This window comes from Benincasa hispida, chromosome 1 (assembly GCF_009727055.1).
Source record: "Benincasa hispida cultivar B227 chromosome 1, ASM972705v1, whole genome shotgun sequence".
Taxonomy (NCBI): domain Eukaryota; kingdom Viridiplantae; phylum Streptophyta; class Magnoliopsida; order Cucurbitales; family Cucurbitaceae; genus Benincasa; species Benincasa hispida.
This window is the reverse complement of record NC_052349.1, coordinates 65,945,126-65,969,552: the sequence shown is the minus strand read 5'-3', so window position 1 is coordinate 65,969,552 and position 24,427 is coordinate 65,945,126. Positions and strand designations below refer to the sequence as shown.

Genomic DNA, 24,427 nt, shown 5'->3' with positions numbered 1-24,427 from the left:
CTTGCTTTAAATTGGAGTAAACTATCTTCTTCCTTTTATAACTATAGTTTGACCCTCTTGAATCCCTGAACTTTTAAAATGTCAAATTTGGTTATGAAATTTTCAGTTTAGCCTTTTTATGGAGATAGTGAGAGTGGTTTGGTCAAAGGAGGGTATGGGAGACGGGAAAGAGATTTTTTGTTTTGTATTATTGTTGTTATTATTATTGTCATGTCAACTTCCATAAACTATTTAACAAAATTGAACATTTTCGTTTGTAAATTTCAAATATTGTGCGAAATTTGTTTACTTATTTTTTTTTTAGTTGAACAAATAGAATGGAAGATTCATACCTTTAAGTACAATTTATTAGAATCTTCTATACTCATGATTTATATGACAAAAACTATTCACTAATTTCAGAATAACCAAGTTTCATTCGTCTTTAAAGCCTGCATTGTTTTTAAAAATAAAATGCCATACGATAAAGCAAACATTGCATAATGATTATTGCAATTCTTCATATGATTACGAAAATGTAACACTAATTTTATCATCTACAGCGTACAATATCGTTCATTGATATTTGTTGAGCACTTAAATATGCATTAATCTACATTAACGGAAAAACTTTCAGCATCTAATTTCATAATTCTATTATTCAAGAATCAAATAAAACATCAATGAATGAATAATACTAAACTTGATCACAATAATTTCTACTAAGTTATGATTGGTAAGATATGGCTCTTAGAAGAAAATGTCAGGAGTTAGAAGCCTACTTAAAGAGTATATGGACATGTTCAGGACCAAACGCTTTGATGATATCAATTCCCAATATTTGGAGGAAGCACCTTCATGCAAAAAAAAGGGGCAAAAATCTATTATTGATGAATAACATATGCTAGCAATCAAACACGATGAATATAGATCATAATTCTTTCCTAGAGTATTGCATCAAGGATAGGAACACGCTCATTACCATTGAGTTATATTTACTTTAGTGAATATAGACAATAACTAGTTACATATATTCCATTTTGTAGAATAAAATAATATTATGTAACATTAACACATTTTTATCATCTAAGGAATGGTCAACCTGACAGAAGGTACACAGGAACTTAGCTCATTTAACATCATATGTATTGTAGACTAAGAGATATGGTTCAAATTCTCTCACCCCCAATGTGCTCCAAAACAATTAAAGCATTAATAACCTCTTTATGAACATTTTCTCGAGAGAAAAAACAAAAAATAAAAACTGTTGATGAACATAACTTGGTGGATATACTGTTTTTTCTTTTTTAGCGTACTTATTACCTTATAGCTTCAATCCTCACTCTCAAGATTGTAGAACTAAAACACATTAGATAGAAAAGTATGAACCCTCACCTCACACTTCTAATATTTTATTTTTTGATAGCAAAGAAGAAAAGAAAAGAAAAACAAACAAACAAAAAGTCGATCTTCTATGATTTTAACATTGAAGTTTTCATGTCATAAAAAGAAATACTGAAATATGAACTAGTAATGAAATTAAGTCTTTAAAAACACCCAAATTGCAACCAAAAAAAAATCCTAATACAAAATTAATAAAATTGGACAGAGCACCAAAGTGCTCAAACCAAAGGAAATACCCAAAACAACCCAAAAAACCAACACCAGCAGAAAGTGAAAAAACAGTTATATACAGGAAACAAAAAGAAAAAAAGTTCGAGTTAAAAGTTATGTAGAACAGATAGAGAACCAAGAAAGATTTGAAGATCTTCCAACTGACCAAAACAAAAGATTAGACTATATAATTGTTAAAAGTGCAAATGCTGACACCAAGCTCAGTGAAGAGAGTGGCTAGGAGACCATTCATACTGTTTGAAAGAACATGTTCGATGAAGGAAGATAGACATAGTAGCTGTTGGTCTATTGTCTTGGAATCCTCCTTACCAAGAAATGCACCACACCTCGGTGTAAAATAGTCTAAACCTTGACTCACTCAACTAAGTCTAAGTATAAATGTCAAAAAGAAATTCTAAAAGATTTCTCTACAATCACCATGGACACAACTCATGGCCATAGGAATCGTGAAAAGCTCCCAAAGGAACAGTATAAACAAACCAACTGCTAAACTTGAGGAGGAGGGGAGGGGGATATCACTCCTGAAAAGTGTGGGTTCTCAGACCAAGGTACTTGACAATAGTAGATATGATCTGATTATATGAGAAGTTCCGTAACAAACGACATCCCCTTTCAAAATTTTCGAGTATAATTGCAATCCTCAAAATAACAATACCCAGGATTCTTACCCAACCACAAAATAATACTGTGCATCTGTCGCAGAGAAAAAAAAAATCATAGAAATACAAGTAAATTATGAGAGCGTCGTAATTAATAAATAACTCTAGCTCCCTTGGAAAAATACTAGTACATGGTTATCTCTTTTTTCCCTGTCAAATACAACTAAAACTAAGCATTATTTGTCTTTGAAAAAAAAATGGAGAGACTGACTTCAATAAATCAATGTATGTTTATAGACAGACTATATATCAACAAACGAAGAGCATTGAACAAATCAATTCAAAACCGAAGAACATTAGAAATGATTCTACATGGAATCGTGTAACTCTTCACAAATGCAGTACACTTTGGTATCATCATTACCATATATTTCTTGGCTAATCCATCCAATGATTAATTAATCAAGGTACCCTTAAATGCCCTCTCCAATTATATCTCGGTAGTTAATGCTCCATCCATTAACGAAGGATCCAAGAGGCGCTTCCTGTTTCCAAGACAACCCCTCGCGAATCCTCTTTGTTTTTTCATTTCAACAATTCCTCCAAGATCCAAGAAGCTAAAAATGAAGCCTGTCCATTATTCTATTGGCAAAAACAGGGGACTGACTATGAGAATTCTTCTCATAATTCAAATGCAACAGAAAAATCATGTTCTCAGAAAAATATACAGCTATTAACGCCACCAAAATTTTTTGGAACATCACAACCTTTCTCTTTCAACCATAGCTGTCATAATGAATTTCCTCCTGATGGTTCAAAGACAGCCTTAATCAAAGGAGGATTTCATTCAACGAAAGATCCTTCTCCCCCTCAGCCTCCTCTTCCATGTGTGGATGAATTTGATTGGAGTCAGAAGTCTGAGCAATGTGGAGTCTGATTTGAAGCCTGTGCGTAATCACTTATATGATGAACTTGATAATTCTCATGTTGAAGCTTTTGGATGAATTTTTCAGCATTGTGGAAAGGAGTCTCCTTCTAAATTAGATGTTCCTTGTTCTAATTCTGAATCTCTTCCTTTTAGTAAAACAAAACATTCTGTACCTACCCAATTTTCATCTCTCATTGAAGTTTGTGGTCTTCAGATGCGAGAAATTTCTCCCTTCATTTCAGAGACAGAATGAACAAGCAAAGAGTAGCGGCTTGAAAACTTTGGTTAGATGGCCTTTAGCCTAGAAAATTTCTAAGGGATGGACGTACGGAAGTTGGAGCTCTGAAGTTCGGAATTATGTTCCTCATTGTCAAATAGGTTTGAAAATTAATGCATAAGCCTAATTCTTTTTGGTAGAAGACCAACAATAGCTTCCATAATTCTAAAGCAGTTATCTGGCTTTCGGCTGGAAGAAATATTGAGTCTTTTTGTCCTTCAAAAGGCATTGTAGCAATCTAAGCGAGCACCTTTTTTTTTCTATTACATGCAAATGCAAAAATTTTGCAGTTTCCAAGGTTTGATGAACTGCTCAAGCTGGATGAACGTGCTGTTTCTGAAATAATAGAGAGGCTATGCAAGAACTAATTAAATTGTGCAAGTATATCGAGTTGTATTTGGTTTCACTCCATTCAGCTGGAAATCCTCGACAGAAACTTCTATATATGATTTTATTTCATTTTATTTTTTAATTTGGGAGAAGTCACAAATTTGAGAATCATGCCCCATGTATCATTGGTATTTTTTTTTTTTTTTTATCACCATAAGAATCTTCAAAAGTTTTAGTCAGACTGGTAGCAGCCCTCTTCATTCAAGTCCCATGGAGCTTTTTTTTCATATATCAATGAAAAGTTGTTTCTTCCCCAAACAAAGAAGGAAAAGCCAACTCTACTTCCAAAAGTTTTGCAAGTCCGCCACCACTTTCTCGGCCCCAATAATCTCAACTTTGCACCACGATGTTATCCTTTAGCCAATTTAACAATGAGCCAGTATGATGGTTTAAATAAACCCCAAGCTACATCGAATACACAATGCAGATTGCTCTTGAGAGCTTTAGAGGGCAAGGAATTGCCGACTATTTGAAGGTTGCTCCAAAGATATAGGCCTAGTGTAAGAAAAGCATGCCTTCTCATCAGCTGGATGATGTTCTTTTTCAAATTCTTCATATACAAGTAAAGCCTTTTTTTTTTTTTTTTTTGAAGAATATGATAATTCGATCCTGTCTCCATAGTGTACATTACTTGTATCTTAACCAGATGGGTATGGTAAAATTGCCCATATGAACCTAAAACAATGATTAAGGTATCTCTACTTCTTCTAAGAGGTAGTAAGTTAGAATCTCCACCCCTAATCGATGTAGTACTTTTAAGTAGACAAACAAACAAACAAGATTAACCAAGAAAAAAGTGGTTCATTTCTTCCTCTGAGCTTTCTTTCACACACCTTATCTTTCTTGGCTGAAGCACAAGTGAGGCCACATTATTTTTTTGCAACCAGCTACCAGTCATTAGTATCGATTTTTCTATAAGCTACAAATTAAAGGAAGAAACAAATTTTTTTTAGAGGTTTTGCCCCAGTCAATTCTTTATACATATATAATAACAACTTCCCTGGGAAAAAAATGAAAGAATACAAGGACATTTAAAAAAACCAAGTCCTCAAAAGGGAGCCCTGCTAAAGAAAGAGACTCCAACTCCATTTGTGCAAAACAATCTATCAAGTAGTCGCAAAGAAATCTTCCATATTGAAGCTCAAAGGAAACATGAAATGTCAGTCAATTCAACTGAAGGGGTGATGATTTAAATCTCCTCCAAGCAGAATTTACATGAACAAAATAAAAATCATCCAGAATCCATGAGAAAGTAAGGATGGAAGAAAGGACGGACTACATTCTCCCAACATTCAAAATTTCATAAAAGATCAATCCTAAAATTCAAACATTGTATCTTTTCTTGCATAAAAATCAATGATGAAATTTTAAAATGAATCATTTGTACCTAAAGAAATTAATGAGTCTCTCTGTATGCCTAAATGCATGCGTCAAAAGACCTGGGTAGGTCTTCCTCCAACAAAGTTTGTTGAAGTCGGTATGAAAGACACCTCTACAAGCCAAGCAATAATGGAACTTTTTAAATTAGAGAGATAAAAGGGATTAAGAACATACCAAACCAAGAGCTTCTGCAGCGGTGCTATGACTATCTTTACCACAAACACCAATAAACATATTCATTAACGATTCTCTCTGTTCTACCTTCAAGTGTTTCTTCAAGCCTAGAGTCAACATCTCCATCTCAGGCTGGAGAACCAACGACAATAAGATCAGAAAAATTGAGTAATTACAAGTTTACTAAGAAGGTTCATGATAAATACCGAGGACTCCTCAGGAGGAAATATCTGGATAATGTAACAGATCTTCAACAACTCTGCATTTGCTTCCGAATGTCTGTCTTGCATCACTAGAGCCTATGATGTGATACAATAGACTTAGCAGGATCCTCTTCATTGTATAATAAGTCATAGATATCAGGGAAAATCATTACAGAAAAAAACAGAAAGTTCCTTCATGTCCAGGCTAAGTGATGTTTTACACAGTTCCGGTTATTTTCCAAATTCCAAATACAAACTATGCGTAAGATTTTATATTTCGTATATAACTTAAACTATTACCATAATTGAAATTTCTTCACGCTTGTAGAAATAAAACTATAAAGAAGCCGCGTTTCTTCAGACCAACAATTATCGGGGTTATTCTTGTTTTTTATTTTTTTCTCAAGGGTAAGTGATGTGTATTTTGGTTTTAGTAAGGTTATGGCAGAGGGTAATTTCAATTTAATTTATTCAGTTGAAGCTTCATAACTTCTCAATTTCTTGATAAAAAGATTATATACACACACACTGAGTTGAAGTCTTAACTGACCCATTATCTTGGTTAACTTTTCACAGCCTCATAGCACATCACCTCCAAGTAGTAGAAAGTTATTTAACTGCTGATATTTTAATTAATATCGCTGTTCATGGGAAAGACAGCTTTTTTTGTTAAATCCTAGCCTTCATCATCAATAGTGGGCCAGGTGGCACAAGGAGGGTTCATGCTGGATTTTGGGCGGTAATATAAGCAAGAAGGTCGAATTCATTGGGTCAGTTTGGACAAACTACTTAGGCTATTTGTGTAATTCCAGTAGCATTCAAAAGCTCTGTGTGTCTATTTTCTGTGGCTGAGTTGCTGGAAGGAAAACTCGCCGGAATAAGGCCGGAGGGACAAAATAAAGATGAAGGGTTCGTTTCTCGGGTGAATCTAGGCCATCAGTGAAGAATTGAAGCTCCAGGACAAATTACGAAGCGTTTTGAGCTAAAAATTTGAGGTAATATAAATCAGTTATGAACAACTTTGTAGAATGGAACTTTCTAAGATGAGGCCTGGAAATTGAGTATATAATTTTGAAGTTTGAACTAGAAATTGTTGAACAAGCAGACAGCTGCTTGAATTGGGGCCAACGATGAAGTTTTGAATCTCCAGATTAAACAACGAGGAATTTTGAGCTTAAATTTTAAGGTAGCGTTGCTAACTCAATTCTAAACATGTTTGTAGAAGGAAGTTTCTTCAAAAGAAGTTTGGATTTTGAGTTATGAATTTTTAAAGTGTAACAGAGAATCTGTGCATAAGCAGCCAGCTGCTTGGGAGGAACAAGCAAATAGCTCACTGTGGAGATTATAGCGAGATTTTGTGATGAGGATCTCGCTAATGAAGGAAATCTCGCTAGAAATTGGGCTGAGTATTGCTGGTATCGCTGGTAAGGTGAGTATCGCTGGTAAGGGAGTATTGCTAGGAAAAGCTTGATCTCGCTCATGAGGAGAATATCGCTCATGAGGATCTCGCTCATGAGGAGAATCTCGCTAGTAAAGCTGTCTTTGATGATGAAAGTTGCATTAGTAAATGAACTATTTGAGGTATTTTGCTAAGAATTCTAAGTAGTTTAATCAGAAATTATGTCCTTTCAGGCCAAGAAGAGCTAAGAGAGGCGTATAACCCGTTAAGAGGCCAACGAGCTGTGAGTGACCATGTGATGATTTACTGTTTTAATGATTTAAAAACTAAGAATTCTTGAAGATATTTCCCATGCTAAGTGTTTAAATGAATTGCTAAGCAACATATTTGTGAAACTGTTTCTCATGCTAAGTAAAGCATGTTTTCCATGGAATTGACATGATTTAGATATGTTATCTTGTCTAAATACTTTCAGTATGTTTAAGTAACTCCATTTTTATGATGAACCAGTATGATGGATGAATTAGTATGATGATTTGAGCACTAAGCTTTAGTGTTCAACTAAATGTTTATGACTAGTTATATGACGGATACTGAAGGACAATGAGAAGGTATCCTAGTCAAGTACCTAAGGTATGATGGTACTCAGTTATAACCATGTGCACGTAGGTAATACGACGTCGAGGGATTGAGCAAAAGAGTTCTCCCCGATTAAGGTTAGCATTGAGAGTTAGATCTGATAGTTCACTCTCAACTAAGGATAAAGGTAGTCATATCTTCTTCTAGGCTAGAAGGATAGTTTGGAATTGCTAATGCTTATGAATGTTTATCAACGCAAGATGTTACTAATGTATGAGTTTTCCAAGNCTAATGCTTATGAATGTTTATCAACGCAAGATGTTACTAATGTATGAGTTTTCCAAGTATGTTTCCCATATCTAACGCATGCTAATAGTTTTACAAGCTAGTTCAACATGATTTAAGCCAACTTATTTTGCAAAGTATGAAGCATGCATTAGGGTTAAAGCTAAAAGGTCGTATGAAGCTTGATGTACTATGCTTTAAATACCTAAGATTGTCAAAGTACATGTGTTAGTATTCCTAAATATACTAAAAGAGATATTGAAGGTAGGGAAGGTATCCTAAAGAGTTTTCTATGCTATATTTGAGAACTATTCTTTAAATGCTTTTCGAGAACTTGATAGCTTGAGTGAGCCAGATACCAAAGGTAAGGAAGGAATCTGAATAAATGTACCTAAGGTGTTGACGGTACATAGAAAACTCCATGAGCACGTAGACAGATCAGAATGAGAGGCTGAGGTATGAGTCTCTTAGCCAATAACAGATGTTGGGAGCTAGAGCGATGTATACTCGTTCTCAACTGAGGAATAATGATGTTAATGGTGGTTTTAAAGGTTTTATGTACACGTTTGCTTGGTACACTCTAGTTTCAGTATTATGTTCTCAACTTTTGGTTTTAAGCATGAGATTTATATTTTTATTAAGTCACTCACTGGGCTTCTAGCTCACGTTTTCGAATGTTTTTCTTTTTCAGGTAGTGGTCAGTTCCCAAAGGACTATTGTGCTGCTGCTCTGCCACTCAAAGAAATAGGTTGAAGGAAGCGTAATTGAAGACTTGTATTAGTTAGTACACATGTGTCTGTCTAGTGACTAGTATTCTTGATGGGACTCACTAGGTTGTAACATCCATGTATAAACAATGTTGCGAAACCCTGTGATGTAAATGTGTTAAGTCCTGAGTTAATATGTATGTATTCAGGGTTTGAGTATTATTTAACAGGTAAGATAGGCAGTAAGTGCCAGTAAAAGGGTTGGTAACTGCTGCAGTCACCATTCCGTCCAGGTTAGGAGGGTAATCTGGTGCGGGGTGTGACCGGGAAGGGGGGGGGCAAATAAAATTGATAATAGACCACCAGCAAGGTAGAAATAAAGTAGGCACTCTTACCACTTTTATATCCATCAATTATTACCACTCTTATAAACCTAAATTGTTGACTTCAATGCTTCTAAGAAATAATTGAAAGTAAGTATTCAGGCTTGCTTTTCTTAATTATTTTGGTGTAAACATATACCCTCTTAAAAACATTTGCAACCCTGCTCTTCTCAAAATATTTTTTAAATATTGTGATGAAATCAGAAAATAATACTAAAAAATGAGCATGTTTACAACATAACATAATAAAATGTAAATTTAATTCCGAACTTCACAAATCATTTCATGATCCAGAGGGATCAATTTCCCCTTTGTGAAAAACAATGCTTGCGTGGAAAGCTATTTAAAAAACAAGGTTTTCAATAGTGTTTTAAAAACAGTAACGATAAATAAACAAATTACAAAAGTCGATGTAGCACATTAAAATTTTCATTTGAAACAAGTAGGAAATTTTGCTTTTTCAAAATAGCTAACCAAACATGTTTTCAAAGAATTTCTCATATAATAGAGTTTAGCAAGCAATTGTCGATCAAGGTTGCAAACCAGGAAGACTAGAACTACAATAAGTTTTCTTCTTCCCAGTGGACAATGAGTGATCAATTGTTCGATGGTTTCCCACTCTTCATGATCTTCGGGTACATTTGAATCAAATATGCCCAGTTTAACACCCCTTTTCTCTAGAACACTGGATTTATGAAAATGTGCATCCAAAGTGATGAAATCCGAGACCTTGAATCAATCCCCAAATTTGTAACAAACAAGCACACTATATAAGCCTCGAATAATCTTGTACTAAAGAGAAAAAAAAGTCCAATATCATTTAAAATTCTAGCATGAAATTCCATCTTTGTAAGTTTTCTCATCACAGTCATGCAAAAATAATGTGAGAGTTACCATGCACATAAAAAATTAAAGCATTTAATCTACTGAAATCATTGGATACTAATAAACTATTTACCCAGGCCTGTAAAAAGCATGAACGCATTCTAGCAGCAACAGCAGCAGAAACTATCCTGGCAGCACGTACATTCTCAATGCCAATGTCCTCAGCAAGCCCAGCAACAAAATTTGGAGCATCCTCACCGTTAATGAGCATTAAGTTAGGATAGATTGGAGTCCTGTAAATTCCTAAATAAGTTACTGTTAGGTTCCTCTACCTGCACTGGACTCAGTAAACCCAACAAGAATGGCAAGAAAAACAGAGCAACTCCCTCTGTAATAGTTAGTCGTATTAATAAAGAAGGGAATTACAAAGCTAAATGAAGAAAACAAGCAGCAAACCAACAGTAACAATATACTCAAAATGGATAAAAAGGAAGCAAACCAACACATTCGAGAGAGCTGGTGGTTCTCTCCTAAAAGCTACACACAGCCTTTATTTCTCTCACAAAATTCCCCCCTTCACTAAAACCCAAGATGTCCCTTTACAGTAATTTGTTAGTGGTCCCTCAACGGTTTTTCTCCTCTCTCATTTCCTCTAATAACAACTTTCTTTTCTGAATTTTCTTTCTTGTCCCTCCTTTTGTAAATGTATAGAGGGGTGTTCAAAAAACCCGATGACCCAAAAAAACCGATGTACCCAACCCAACCCGCACGGTTTGGGTTGGGTTATCAACTCATTTGGATTGAGTCGGGTTTAAATAAATGAAAATTTTATGGGTTGAGTTGGTTCAAGGGTTCACTTGATATAACCCAAACCAACCCGAATTTATTCTACCTTTAAAATATGTTTTTTTTATTATTTATAACACAATTATTTATACATATATTGATTTTAATTTGATTTAATTTCAATATTTTTTTAATAATTTATTCTTCAAAAACTCTTAAAAGTAGTTTGTTTGCACTTTAGAAAGAAAATTTTCACTATTTAAATTGAAATTGAGTTGTTAATCTTAATTCAATATATGAAAATAATTAAATAAATTTTTTACATATTTACGTTGTACTTCTTTTTAGAACAAAATTTTAAACAAATGACCCGATTAACCCGAACCAACCCAACCCAAATATTTCATGGTTTGGTTGGGTTGGGTTCATTTTTTAATAAAGGTTATTTGGGTTGAAGAAATTTATGACCCGAACAATTAGGTTGGGTCTACTTTCAACCCAACCTAACCCAACCTATGAACACCCCTAGTGTATAGAATTGGGGGTTTAACAATACCGCCCCTCTCGAAGTGTACCTTGTCCTCAAGGTGAAAATAAGGAAACTGTTGTTTCATTAGAAAGACCGACTTCCAAGTTGCTTCATTTCCTGGTAGACCTTTCCATTTTACCAACCATTCCTGAGTTGCTAACTCTCCATTCCAGGGTATGTCTAATACCAATTCCGGAGTTACCTATAATTCGAACTCTTTAGACAAAGCCAGTGGGTGGTGCTGAAATTTATGAGCTTGTCTCAGCTTCTTCTTTAGTTGGGAGAAATGAAATACATTGTGAATAGACGCTTCTGATGGAAGAGCTAATTTGTAGGCCACCTCTCCAATTTTCTCAATGACTCGTAAGGCCCATAAAACTTGGGGGGATAGTTTCTCACACCTTCTTCGGGCCAATGAACATTGTCGATATGGCTTGAGTTTCAAGTAAACTTCATCTCCCACTGCAAATTGCAACTCTCTTCCATGCAAGTCTGCATTTTTCTTCATTCTATTTTGAGCCACTACTAAGTTCTCTTTCAAGGCAATTATTACCAAATCTCTCTCTTTCAACTGTTGCTCCATGCTATTATTAGTCGTTTTCCTATCTCTATATGAAATTAGAGGGGGGTGGTCTCCCATACACAGCCTGATAAGGTGTAGTTCTGATTGGAACATGAAAGGTGGTATTGTACCATAATTCAGCCCATGCAATCCATTTGTTCCATCTTGTTGGTTGTTCATTACAAAAACATCTCAAGTATGTCTTAAGACATCTGTTGACCTTCTCTACCTGTCCATCTATTTGAGGGTGGAATGTCATGCTCCTTTTTAATTGTGTTCCCATCGACATGAACATTTATTTCCAGAGGTTACTCAGAAAGAGTTTATCGCGGTCAATAATTATAGACTTCGGAACCCTGTGATGTCAAACCACCTCCTGAACAAATGCCTCAGCTACTTATTTGGCCGAGAATGGGTGTCTAAGAGTGATGAAATGGCCATACTTACTTAACCGATCAACAACCACCATGATAGAATCATATCCCCCCGCTTTAGGTAATCCTTCTATAAAATCCATTGTCCATTCTTCTATGATTAATTCCAGGATTGGTAATGGTTGCAAGCCTGCAACAAGCCCGCAGGAGACAATGATTCTGTCTTATTTCTTTGGCAAATCTCACACCCCTCCGTATACTTCTTTACATCTGACTTCATTCCTTGCCAATTCTCGATTCATTCTTTTATAGGTCCTCAAGAAACCCGAGTGTCATTCTAATATAGGATCGTGGAATGTGTGTAGTAAGGATGGAATTAGTGAAGATGACCAAGAGAGTACTGACCTTCCTTTGTATAGCAATCGATTGTTCTTCTACTGATATTTTGGTTTTCCGTCAGGGTTTCCCTTCAATATTGTTATATCTTTTGGTGTTCTTCATCTTTTTCAACATCCTTCAGAACCACTTCCATATCCACTAAGGCTAGGGTTGTCAACACATACGCTTCAGTTGTTGGAGGGATACGTGACAGGGCATCCGCCGCCTTATTTTGCAACCTCTCATATCCCAAGAGCTTTGTTAACCATCTCTAAAACTAAGGTTGGACTTCCCATTGTTCAATCAAGAATTTAAAGTGTTCTAATCTAAGATCATTGTGAATTTGTTCCCCAATAAATAATGTCACCACTTCTAGACAGCATCACTGCCATGAGTTCCCTTTCGTATATGGATTTGGCTTGTGCTCGAAGAGACAACTTTTGGCTAAAATAGGCCATCGGTTTGAAGTTTTGAGATAATACTACCCCCAATCCAAATCCGGACGCATCTGTTTTAACCACAAATGGTTGAGAGAAGTCGGGTAGGGCCAACACTAGAACTGTCATCATTACGTGCTTCAACTCTTCAAAGGGCTTCTTCACTCCAAACAAAACCATCCTTGTGCAACAATTTGGTTAGTGGGGTAGCAATGCCACTATATCCTTTTACAAACCTTCTGTAATACCCGGTGAGCCCCAATAACCCCCTAAGTTCAGATACATTCTTCGATTGTGACCACTCCATCATTGTTTTAACCTTCTCCCCATCAACTTCCACTCATTGTTGTGGTAACCAATGGCCCAAGTATTGTATCCTCGGCTGGTAGAATATACACTTCTTTTTGTTTGCATATAATTTATTATCTCTAAGAAATTGTTTAGGCACTGAATTGAGATAGGATGTCTAAAGTTCATATGTCTGTAAAGTTCATATATTTGAGGAGTTCATATGTCTGTATTTGAGGTGCAAAGTTGAGTTCATGTCTGTGTTTGGGGTGCAGAATTGAATTCATATGTTTGGGGTATCTGGTGCGGTTTTTTGAACTCTAAATAATCTACTTTTGGTGTAATACCAAAAGTCTGATTTTTATCAAAATGAATCTCTACCTTAATTGAGGGAAGGGAAACATTTATTTATAGGAAAACAAAGTATAGGTTCTGTATACATAACAGAATTACTAACAAAACTAACAAATTTAAAACAACAAACAACTATTAAACTAACTAACTATCCTTCAAAGATAAAGCTTCTAATTACACCATATTCCACCCCCCTAAAATCAGACTCAACCTCGAGGATGACAATTAGAACGCCAACTGGAAGTCACCAAGAGCAAAATAAAGTTTGAGATCAACAACATTGAATATTGGATTAATATGTAGGTCACAAGGCAACTCAATGCGGTAACTTGGTTTGGCCATCGGTGTGTGAATGAGAAGTAGGGTATAAATATAGTCTTCCACTCATCCTCGGGCTTATTCGAGTCTGGTAAGTCCACTTTCGAAAAAATCAAGCTCCTCCAAACTGATCGAGTAAATAACCTATTCTTGGGATTGAGAAGCTATACTTCACTAAATCCGGTTGATAGCTCTACTATCAACATAGATCTTCCAACTACCAACTTTTTTAGGTGTAAGTAGGGCTAGCACTGCACATGGGCTAAGGCTTGGTTGAACATGTCCCTTTTTTAACAATTCTTCAATATGTTGGTGGAGGATCTCATACTTCTTAGACTCATCCTATAGTGAGGAAGATGAAGGATTGTAGCACCCAGAACCAAATCAATATGGTGTTGAATGTCTTCACTATTTTTTGTATTTTTTGTCTTTTCAGCAACTACAAAGCCGAATATATACTCTCTCTCTCTTTAACAAATATTTTGCAATGTATTTAAGGATTAAAGTCTCCTTTGGGAGCAATCGGCACCGTTTGGAGAACACAAAACACCCTATCACCTACATCCATCTCAATATAATTGGCTTCTTCCTCATCATCTTGACTGCGTTCAGCCCATGAATCTTCTTCCTCATCATCTTGACTGCGTTCAGCCCACGAATCTTCTTCCTCATCCACACATACTACTATTTTTTGTTGGGGACACTCATTAGACAAGTGACCCACTTGGTCTCGCCTAAAACACTTGCCCAATGTAGGCTAATTATAAGGATTTTGAATTTTCTTCTTGTAAACAGCATTTGTTTCCTTCTCACCAACCTCTTCTTGCTTTTGGTGGGGAAGAATGATTAGTAGAAGTGTAATTCGAAGTGCTAGTTTTTCTACTAAGGGAAGCATCCCAAGAAGCCTTTCTTAAAATTTTCTTGGAGCGAATTTCATTTAACTCTTCCACTATTTCAGCATAAGAAATTGTGTCAGCTAACCAATGAAATTGTTGAAGCTTTACCTTCTCTTTGATGTCCATTCTTAACCCGCCAATGAACCATGCGATTAGGGTGCTTGTTTTTCAGCCAAATTAGTTCTTGCTCCCAAATGGTGGAATTCTTCCACAAAATCAGCTACTGTTCGAGGGCCTTGCCTGCAGTTTTGATATTGATCATACAATTGCTCATAATTGGGAGGAAGGAAACTTTTTTTCATCAACCTCTTCATCTTTTTTCCGTGTTTGGACAGGACTTTTGCCTTGTCTTTGCCGATTGACCTCCAATTGGTCCCACCAAGCAGAAGCTCCATGTAATCAAACGTACCATTGTAGAATGGCAAGTAATCAAACGTACCATTGTACTACCAAACGTACCTTTTTATGATCTAGCGTGCCCATGTAATCAAAAAAAGTCTCAGTGTTTTTTATCCAATCAAGAAATGATTCAATGTCACACTTACCATTGTAGAATGGCAAGTCAATTTTCATTTTGTAGTCGTGTGGATCACCTCTAGCTTCACATCTTCCATCTCGTCCTCTTCTTGGAGCATAAATTCTTCGTCCTCTTCTTGGAGCATAAATTCTTCTTTCTGGATCATACTCACTTGAAGAAACCCAATCTTGGAATTCTTATTGTCATTCTTGCCTATTCAAACGTCTTCTCGGATCTTCTTGGAGCTGTCTATGCAATCTTGGAACCCTGAAATTGGAAATTTCCTGTCTGTCCAACGCCACGTCCACCTCTTCTTCCCCAAACTTGATTGAATGCCAGGGCATTTTCATCATGTTGGGGCGGTGGTGTCAATACATCCAACCTTCTTACAAGCGTTGCCACCATCTCTTGAAGGTTGTTCGATGATCCATGAATTCCCTCCAAAGAATTTTCAACGGACAGTAAGCACATTGTTGTAGTACTTGGAGAGAGGGTTGGGGTTTCTTCCACCTCTTGGTCTTGTGCTTGAACGTTTTCTCCTCTCAGGTGGGCAAACCCTTCTTCCCGCCATCAGCCCAATTCTTGGAGTCCTCTGATACCAAATTTGGTGCAATACCAAAAGTCTGATTATTATCAAAATGAATCTCTACCTCAATTAAGGGGAGGGAAACTTTATTTATAGGATAACATAGTATAGGTTTAATTTACAAAACAGAATTACTAACAAAACTAACAATGAGAAATCAAAACTTTTGATTCATACTTTTTCTCCATGAATTTCATTATCATCTTCTTCTTTTTCTTTTTCTTACTGTCGTTGTTCTATATTACTCTGTAGTGATTTTTTTTAAATTGAATCTCCCCCATCATCTTAGCAACAAGGGAATGTCACCACATTTCTTCAACAAGTTCACTTTTAATTCCTCCAAATTGGAGGATCATCAAAGAACAAATCTTCATTTTTTATTAATTCTTGCTAGAAAATATTCCAGGAAAAAATTAGTCATTTTATGGGGTCTTTTTCATATGTTACATATTTTTCAACTACATATATACTTTTTGTCTAAACATTCTTAACCTTCATTTGATTTGTGAATTCAATTAAATAAAAATATATTTTACAAATTTTCATGTATAAATATTGCATTTAATGTAAACAAAATATTGTTATTTACATAATCAACAACCCTACAACATACTTTAATAATCATATGTCATATAAGAGTCGGAAGTGATTGTCGAAGTTAATTACTGAAGATGATTTTTGCTGAAGTTTGTAGTCTAAGTGGATGTCGGAGCCTGAAGTTGGTCGTATGGAAGGTGGTATTGGAGGTAATCGTCAAAGGTGGCTTTCAGAGCTCAGAGTTGGCCATGCAGAGATGGTTATTGAAGTTGATCATTAAAGATGATTTTCACCGAAATTTGTAGTTGGAGGTGGTTATCAGAGCCCGAAGTTGGTCGCATGAATGTGGTATTGGAGTTGGTTGTCGGAGTTTATTGTCAAAGGTGGTTGTCGAAGCCTCGAGTTGGTTGCCGATGTTGCTCGCCCGAAGATGGTGATCAAAGTTGATCATCAAAGGTGATTTTTGTCGAAGTTTGAAGTCGGAGGTGGTTGTCGGAGCCTACAAATGTGGTTGTTAGAGTTGGGTCATCGGAGTTTGTTGTCAAAGGTGGTTGTCGAAGCCTGAAATTGGTTGCTGGAGTTGGTCGCACAAAGATGGTCGTCAAAGTTGGGTCACCGGAGTTTTCATCAGAGGTGGTTGCCGAAGCCCAGAGTTGGTCGTCGGAGTTGTCATCAAAGGTATTTGTCGAAGTCCGGAGTTGGTCGTCGGAGTTGTCATCGAAAGTGGTTGTTGGAGCATGGAGTTGATCGTTGAAGTTTTCATCAGAGGTGGTTGTCAAAGCTCGAAGCTAGTTATCCGAGTGTGACAACGATAGCCGCCGACAGTGACCGATGAATGGAGCCATTGAAAACATTGGAAGAAGAGAGAGTTGGAGTGAGTTCGTAAAATATATCAACTCAACTCCACCAACATTTAAAGTTGGTGGACCAAACATTGAGTTGGTATATTATACCAACTCAACTCAACTCATGTTGGTAAGCCAAACACACCCTAAGTATGTTGAATACCACTCCCAAATGTGTCTCGTGGGTGGTAATATCTGGACTATAAATCAAAATATCATCAAAGAACACGAGTATAAAACGATGAAGAAAGGGACAAAACACCTAATTCATCAAAGATTGGAATGTAGCCAAGGCATTGGTCAATCCAAAAGGCATGACCATGAATTCGTAGTGTCCTTCACGGGTCGGAAAGCGGTTTTCTCGATGTCGCCTTCACACATTCTGATCTGGTGGTATCCCGATCAAAGGTCTACTTTGAGAATGTTGTTGATCCATGTAATTCATCTAAGAGCTCTTCGATCACTGGAATGGGAAACATGTCAGCAATGGTGGCTTGGTTTAATTTCATATAATCCACACAAAAATGCCCTCCCCCATCCTTCTTCTTGACTAACAGAACGGGACTCGGACTATGGCTTGGTTTGATTATTCTGGCTAGTAACATTTCATGGACAAGTTTCTCAATCTCTTCCTTCTGGACATGGCCATATTTGTATAGACAAAATATTGATGGGTTTTTGGCCGTCGATGGTAAGGATGCAATGGTCAATTGCACGCTTAGGAGGCAGAGTGGTAGGGGTCTTAAACACATCAACATTTTGTTTTAGCAACATTTGGATCATTACTGGCAGTCCTTTATACTTTGTTTCCTCAGCGTCACGTATGCTATTACTATTCTCGATTTCCAAGTGCTGAAATTTGATAAAAAAATCCTAGATCTTCTTCCCATAATTTTGATAGAGCATTAAATGATATTTTAGACTCCGTGAAGGAAAGGTCCCCTTGTAGAATTACATGAGAATTTTCCGACCAGAAAGACATTGTCAGCATCAGCCAGTGGACATCCATGAACCCCATTGTGCATAGCCATGACATTCCTAGAACCACATCCATTTGTCCCAAATCGATGGCCAGAAAATCAGCTCTTACCATCAGCTCCGACAATTTTAATTCGACGACCTTGCAAATTCCCTTCCCCTGAATTGATGTTCCATTTCCAATAACCACTCCGACTTTTGTCTTCTGCACCAGGGGTAGGTTCAACTCCCTCACAACTTCCTAATGAATAAAGTTATGTGTAGCTCCCGAATCAATTAACACAATAACCTTCTTACCCTTCATCGTTCCCCTTAATTTCATCGTCCCATTTGTTGAAAATCCAAGCATCGATTTTAAGGCTAGCTCTGTCCTCTCCATTACTTCCCTCGTCCTCTTTTACTTCCTCCGTTTCAAAATCTTCTTCTTCTTCATTCGCAATGAGCAACATTAGTTGCCAATTCTCCCTTATTTTGCAACGGTGCCTGGGTAAATACTTTTTGCTACAACAAAAACACAGACCCTTGTCTAACCGATCCCAGAATTCAGTGTCCGAAAACCTTTTCACCAGTGGATCCTTCTTCGTAAAATTTCCCTTCACCGAAATTGATATTTGCCTCATAGTTAGCATTTCGTTCCCTTTTACGAGTGTTTTGTCCGTCCCGGTTCCATCTCTCTTCCCACTTTGGGTCTCCTGTTTATTGGGCCCAATTATACCCAAATCGGCCAAATCCATTTTTAAGGCCATATTTCGATCATTAACTAACTGGACCTCCCTCAAGCAGTCGTCTAGTGTTGTTAGGTGTCTGCTAATGACTTCCGCCTGTAGCCCTGGTTCGAGACCGTTTATGAAGGTGTCTCTAAGCACATTCTCGGCCAACTCCGGTAAGGGTGCCGAATAAGTCACAAATTTCTTCACGTCGTCGGTGTACGTCCCCTCCTGGTTAATCCGCAAAAGTCGTGCTCCTAAACTTCCTTCCCTAATGGGTCTTTAATGTTCAAACATCTTTTTCTTCAACTCTTCCAAGTGGCAATGGCTTTCCGATTATGATTCCACTGGAACCAATCCACTTCATCGAGGGCAAAATTGACGATAGCCACCTTGACCTTCTCAGCATCGATAGCTCATGAATTTCAAAGTAATGCGTAGCTCGGTAAACCCAGGATTTCGGATTTTTGCCTGAGAATAGGGGAATCCCGAGTCACTTGTACTGGCTCTTAACAACTCCTCCAACCCCTTGGTTTTGGGACAAATCAACCTCCTTCACCTTCCCTTTCAATTCAAGGTGACTTTCTTCTGTGGTTCCCAATTCCTCGTTCTTCCTTGCTGAGTTATTCTCCCTTACTTCCTCAGCCAGTTTTTCGATATTTTTTAAAAGACCCAAGAGCATATATTTCAATCCGGAGATCTCTTTCTCATTAGCCTCCATTCTTTCCTCCATCTGCTTCTGAGTCATCGCTCTTGTACGCTCTAGGATTCATGGGCTCTGATACCAATTTGTTAGGTTCGTCTACCTGCACCCAGTAAACCCAACAAGAATGGCAAGAAAAACAGAGCAACTCCCTCTGTAATAGTAGTATTAATAAAAAAAAGGGAATTATAGAGCTAAATGAAGAAAACAAGCAACAACACACCAACAATAACAATATACTCAAAATGGATAACAAGAAATACAAAGGAAGCAAACCAACACATTCGAGGGAGTTGGTGATTCTCTCCTACAAGCTACCCTCAACCTTTATTTCTCTCACAAAATTCCCCCCATTCACTGAAACCCAAGATGTCCCTTTATAGTAATTTGTCAGTGTCCCTCAACGATTTTTCTCCTCTCCCATTTCCTCTAAACAGTTACATTAACATGAACATTAAAAATCTCAGTGTGATCTCATTTATAAAATCCAGAATTAGAATTCAAAATGTAGCATGATTCATCCTTTTCTAGAACATATATTTATAGTAATACAAGTATAAAGTTACCTGCTATAGATATTTAAAATAAGGTCCACGGATGCTCGATAGAATGAATCACGCATGTTCTCTGTGTTGAAGGAAACTTTTACTCCAGATACCCTGCATATTTCACGCAGCTGCTCATCCATTCAGGCAAAGAGAAGTGCAGGCATTAAAAAAAAGATCAGCTATGGTAATAAGGAAAGTCAACGCTATTAATGATGGAAATTTCAGCCAAATTTGACAATGTCATTCATATATAAAAAAAAATTCTATCAAACCCAGTGGAGGAAAAAATAAAAAGATTGTTTGGAGAATAGAATATCGGACTAACATATTGATTTGCTTAAATAGAAAGAAAATGAATCTTCAATATGCAATTTTCAATAGATATGCCTATTTGGCAATGTTTACATGCTGTTAAAGCTGACAAGATGTCTCATGGGATGACTGCAAGCTGTAAGGTCTTTCTTAACTATTAATATCATAGACTAGAACAGTATTTTCAACCAATACTACAATCTAGCCAAATCTTATTCAAGTTATTAATGATATAAATGATTCATCTCCTTTACAAATTCCAAGCTCATCATATCCTACAAGATAATTGCTTAATGATAGGAAACCTATTGTATGACAATATGACATTCTGCTAGTCTGGTTGCAATTGCCTCGATGCAGAGAGAATAGCTTCAGGTTTTCCTTTCCTTTACACTTACTACGCAGCTACTAGAACATTCAACTCAGCAGAATCCTCACATTTGCAATGAATTTCAGGTTTCTTTTCAAGAAACTGAACTTTCGTTAAAAAGGGGAGGGGGAAGGGGGAAACCTAAACTTTCATTTAAAAAAAATGAAAGAATACAAAGGGTATACAAAAGACAAGAGTCCAACACTGAGTACAGAGAGGACTCGAATCTAAAAGAATAAGACAAATGTCATAATTACAAAACGGTCTAGTGACGGTACCCAAATGGAAACATTACACCTAACCTCACCAACTCCCAAACCTCCTCTCCAAATTATGAACCACAAAATCTTGAGAACTTACACATATGACAGGCCAACTAAGAATGAGTAAGAACAAAAGACATAAAAGTTTAACCACGGAAATCTGATAACTTTTAATGGATTATTATAGAACTGACTGTAACCATACTCAATTAACTTATAGATTGTATAAACTGGAAGTAGCTAGGTTTCTGTTCATTTTTTTGGAAGAAAATTACAGTACGTCCCAAACCTTATGTCAATAGGTAATAATCAAATCACTACAATCATTGAATGCATAATATGTATTATCAGGCAGGGAATGTCATATAATAATTACAGACGTGGTCTGTAGAAAAATGACACAAGATTAAAGTAATTAGCTTTACCATACACCTGTATATCTGTCACATACAGATTGCTCATGTATTGAACACTTTAGTAGCCATTAAATGAAACCACGATGCTACCATCATGATATGGATCAGTTTACGCTCTATTTATCCATAAACATCATTTACAAAATCCATTAGCACAAAAGTAGAAAAATAAAAACCAGGTGGGCAAACAAATCAAAAAGGTAAACATTTAATTTTCTTGATTAACAACTAAAGTTTTGAAAGTCCTCAATGCTCCCACTCAAGTAATTCTACTTTTATCCCGTCTTCCTATTCCTCATTTGTGTGTTTGAAAAGAAAAAATCACGAGCATTGAATAATTGTATAGAATGAAGCATGATGAACAATAAATGAAAAATTTTGATATTCGATATGCCATAAATTTAATATACTCAAAGTTCACCATTAGTAGTTTTAAAAAACAGCACTCACTTGAATAATATCGTCCTCCATGAAATCCCGCCCACTCATTCTATTGTCCACAAGGGCTGGAAATCAAGTGGGTAAGTTCAGCTTGAATTTCCAATAATGAGTATAATATAATGGTAATGTGGAAGTTATACAGTTTTTTTTTTTAGATACAGAAGCAGCTTGTTACTATGAGAATTATGCTTAATGAAATCAGAAAATTACATGATCCTTTCAAATTCATTGAACATTTAACATGTTAGAAATTTTTGTGCACTAACCTCGGACTAATCTGTTAGCTTCTATCTGATACTCCTGCCTATTCGCCGTGGCAATCCGTCTGGGAACTGCCGGAGGCCACCATTTTGGCAACCTTTCTCCAACCCAAACCCTATTCTTTGAAACTTCATCTGAAACATCAGTTATAGCCCTTGAGTCCACGGGCAGAGGACCATCCAGTAACCCTAAAAGATTGTTCTTCTTCGCCACAGCTTTATCTCGCGCTACAACACTCCTCCTAGTCCCAACAACAACCTCTCGTCCACCGAGGCTTCGGTCCCTTCTCAACACAAGAGCCGTATACCCAGAACTAAATTTGTTACGTAAATGAGATCCAATCCCAATTAAAACCTTAACTACAAAGGCCACAACGAAGCTCAATAGCACCAACTGACCGACGAATTCCACAGTGGAACGGCGACAAGAGACGGTCAGTGTGCGATTCTGGTCATTGAAGGCAACCAATGTCCGCAAATCGTCGAAAGCGTCCAATCCCGAGGACAGAAACTGGCGAAAGTGGGAGCGGGAAGAATAGTAGACGGAGTAGAAGAGAGAAGAGGCTTCGGCGGCGACTTGGTCGAGTTCAATTACAGTTTGGAGGTTCGAATCAGAGGAGGAGGAGGAGTCGAAGGGATGGTGGGTGGTGCGGAGCTTGGAGAGCTTGTTTTTCCGGCGAGTTCGACGGCGTGGTTTGAAGCAGGAGAGAGTAGTAAAGAGTGGTCGGGAGTCCGGCGAGGAGAGACGGCGGAGGAAATGGAGGTTGTGGCGATGGGAAGTGAATGGATGTGGAAGAAAGTGGGAGAGTGTGGGTGTGGTGTCCATTAGCCCATGTAGAGCTAAGGAATTGGAAGCTCTGTGTCTGTTGTGGGAGAGAAGTGGTCTCAACTCTGTGTCTGCACACCTAAAATGGCGGAATGCAATATATATAGAGAGTTTTGACGGTACTCTACAAATCCACACCTAACCATTTTTTTTTTTTTTTTTTTTGATAATTTGTAGTTGGGCTTCACCTCAATTTGGTTTTCATATCAATTGAACTATGTCTATTTTAATATGAATTCAAATTTTTCATTTCATATTCGAACCCATATATTTCGATCAATTGTGTTACGATTGAGTTTAAACATTATTAGTTTATTCAATCTTGAAAATGGTTGTTTTTCATACTTAACATTTAACACCATTGTTCACACGTTCATCTTCCGCTCAAAAAAAAAAAAGACCAAAATTATATGTGCATGAAAGGAGTTTTTACGACTACAATTTTAAGTTATAAGAGTTGTTAAATCATAATTTAGACTTGAAGTATTGTTACAACTAACCACTAACCTCTAAATGATGAATGGTGTACTTTTCAATGTTGAGAATCTCCATGGATTCAAGGTGTGTTGATTATTATTATTATTATTATTTTTTAAATGAAATAAATATTTGATACAATGATTAATTTAAGGTTTAAATTGCTAAGGTGTGTTGATTAATTTTAAAGTTTGAAGGATGCAGTTTAGATTAAATTATAAATTTAGTGAGTGAACTTCGAGGTGTATGTTTATTTAGTATTTGAATATTCAAAATTATAATTGTAGTCATTTGAGTTTTTATTTATTTATTTTTTTTTAAGAAATATGCAAATCCATTGAACACAAAATTGAATCATATAGACGCAAATTTTAAAATTTAGAGACTTATTATAAAAGTTTATTAACTAAGTAGATGTAAATTTTAAAGTCTATGAACTAAATTTATAATTTAAGTTTAGAGTTTTTTTTCTTCTGATATAGTAAAATGATTAAACTTATTCACAAATATTAAAAAAATAATAATAATAAAACCAATGTCTTAAATAATTGAATGTTCGAACATTTATATTAATTTTAGCAGTGGAGCAATGTCTACATCATCCACAATTTTACTTTTTAATTTAAATTCATAATCAATTTAGTTGAAATTATTAATTTCCTTTTTTAAAATGGGTTATAGTTAAATTTTGCAAGGAGAAAATATATCAACTTTGTTACAACAATAATTGTTGTCTTATTACAAAAATATGATCAAATTGACAAAAGAAAAAAAAACCTTCAATTTTAAGATTTGAATTTTAGATCTTTTTGTGACGAGTATAGGGCTAGTTGAATTGCACACTTTTCGAAAAAAAAATTAGTCAAAAATAATATACCATGAGAAAATTTGCCAAAATAGAAAAAATTACACTATCTAAAAAGAATAAAATTTAATAATTTTTATATAGAGACTATAGAAATCTATAGAAGTTTAT

The 24,427-nt window shown here is 36.3% G+C and overlaps 1 protein-coding gene across 1 annotated transcript; it reads right to left on the bottom strand.

The window, feature by feature from the left end:
- Positions 1-480: 480 nt before the first annotated feature.
- Positions 481-23,066, bottom strand: LOC120075661. Its single transcript, XM_039029258.1, has 7 exons — positions 22,155-23,066; positions 21,898-21,953; positions 20,105-20,214; positions 9,877-10,036; positions 5,569-5,661; positions 5,363-5,494; positions 481-833 (listed from the first exon to the last, which is right to left on the bottom strand). The coding sequence occupies exons 1-7, from the start codon at positions 22,972-22,974 to the stop codon at positions 807-809; spliced, it is 1,398 nt and encodes a 465-aa protein (XP_038885186.1). The 5' UTR covers positions 22,975-23,066; the 3' UTR covers positions 481-806.
- Between the last annotated feature and the right edge of the window lie 1,361 nt (positions 23,067-24,427).

Excerpts from the sequence above, each read along its gene's own strand:
- LOC120075661 (XM_039029258.1), bottom strand. The coding sequence starts at position 22,974 with ATGGACACCACACCCACACTCTCCCACTTTCTTCCACATCCATTCACT. Across the intron at positions 10,037-20,104 it reads ATTTTAAATATCTATAGCAG|GACTCCAATCTATCCTAACT; the intron begins GTAACTTTATAC and ends AGGAATTTACAG. Across the intron at positions 5,495-5,568 it reads TTCCTCCTGAGGAGTCCTCG|CCTGAGATGGAGATGTTGAC; the intron begins GTATTTATCATG and ends TTGGTTCTCCAG.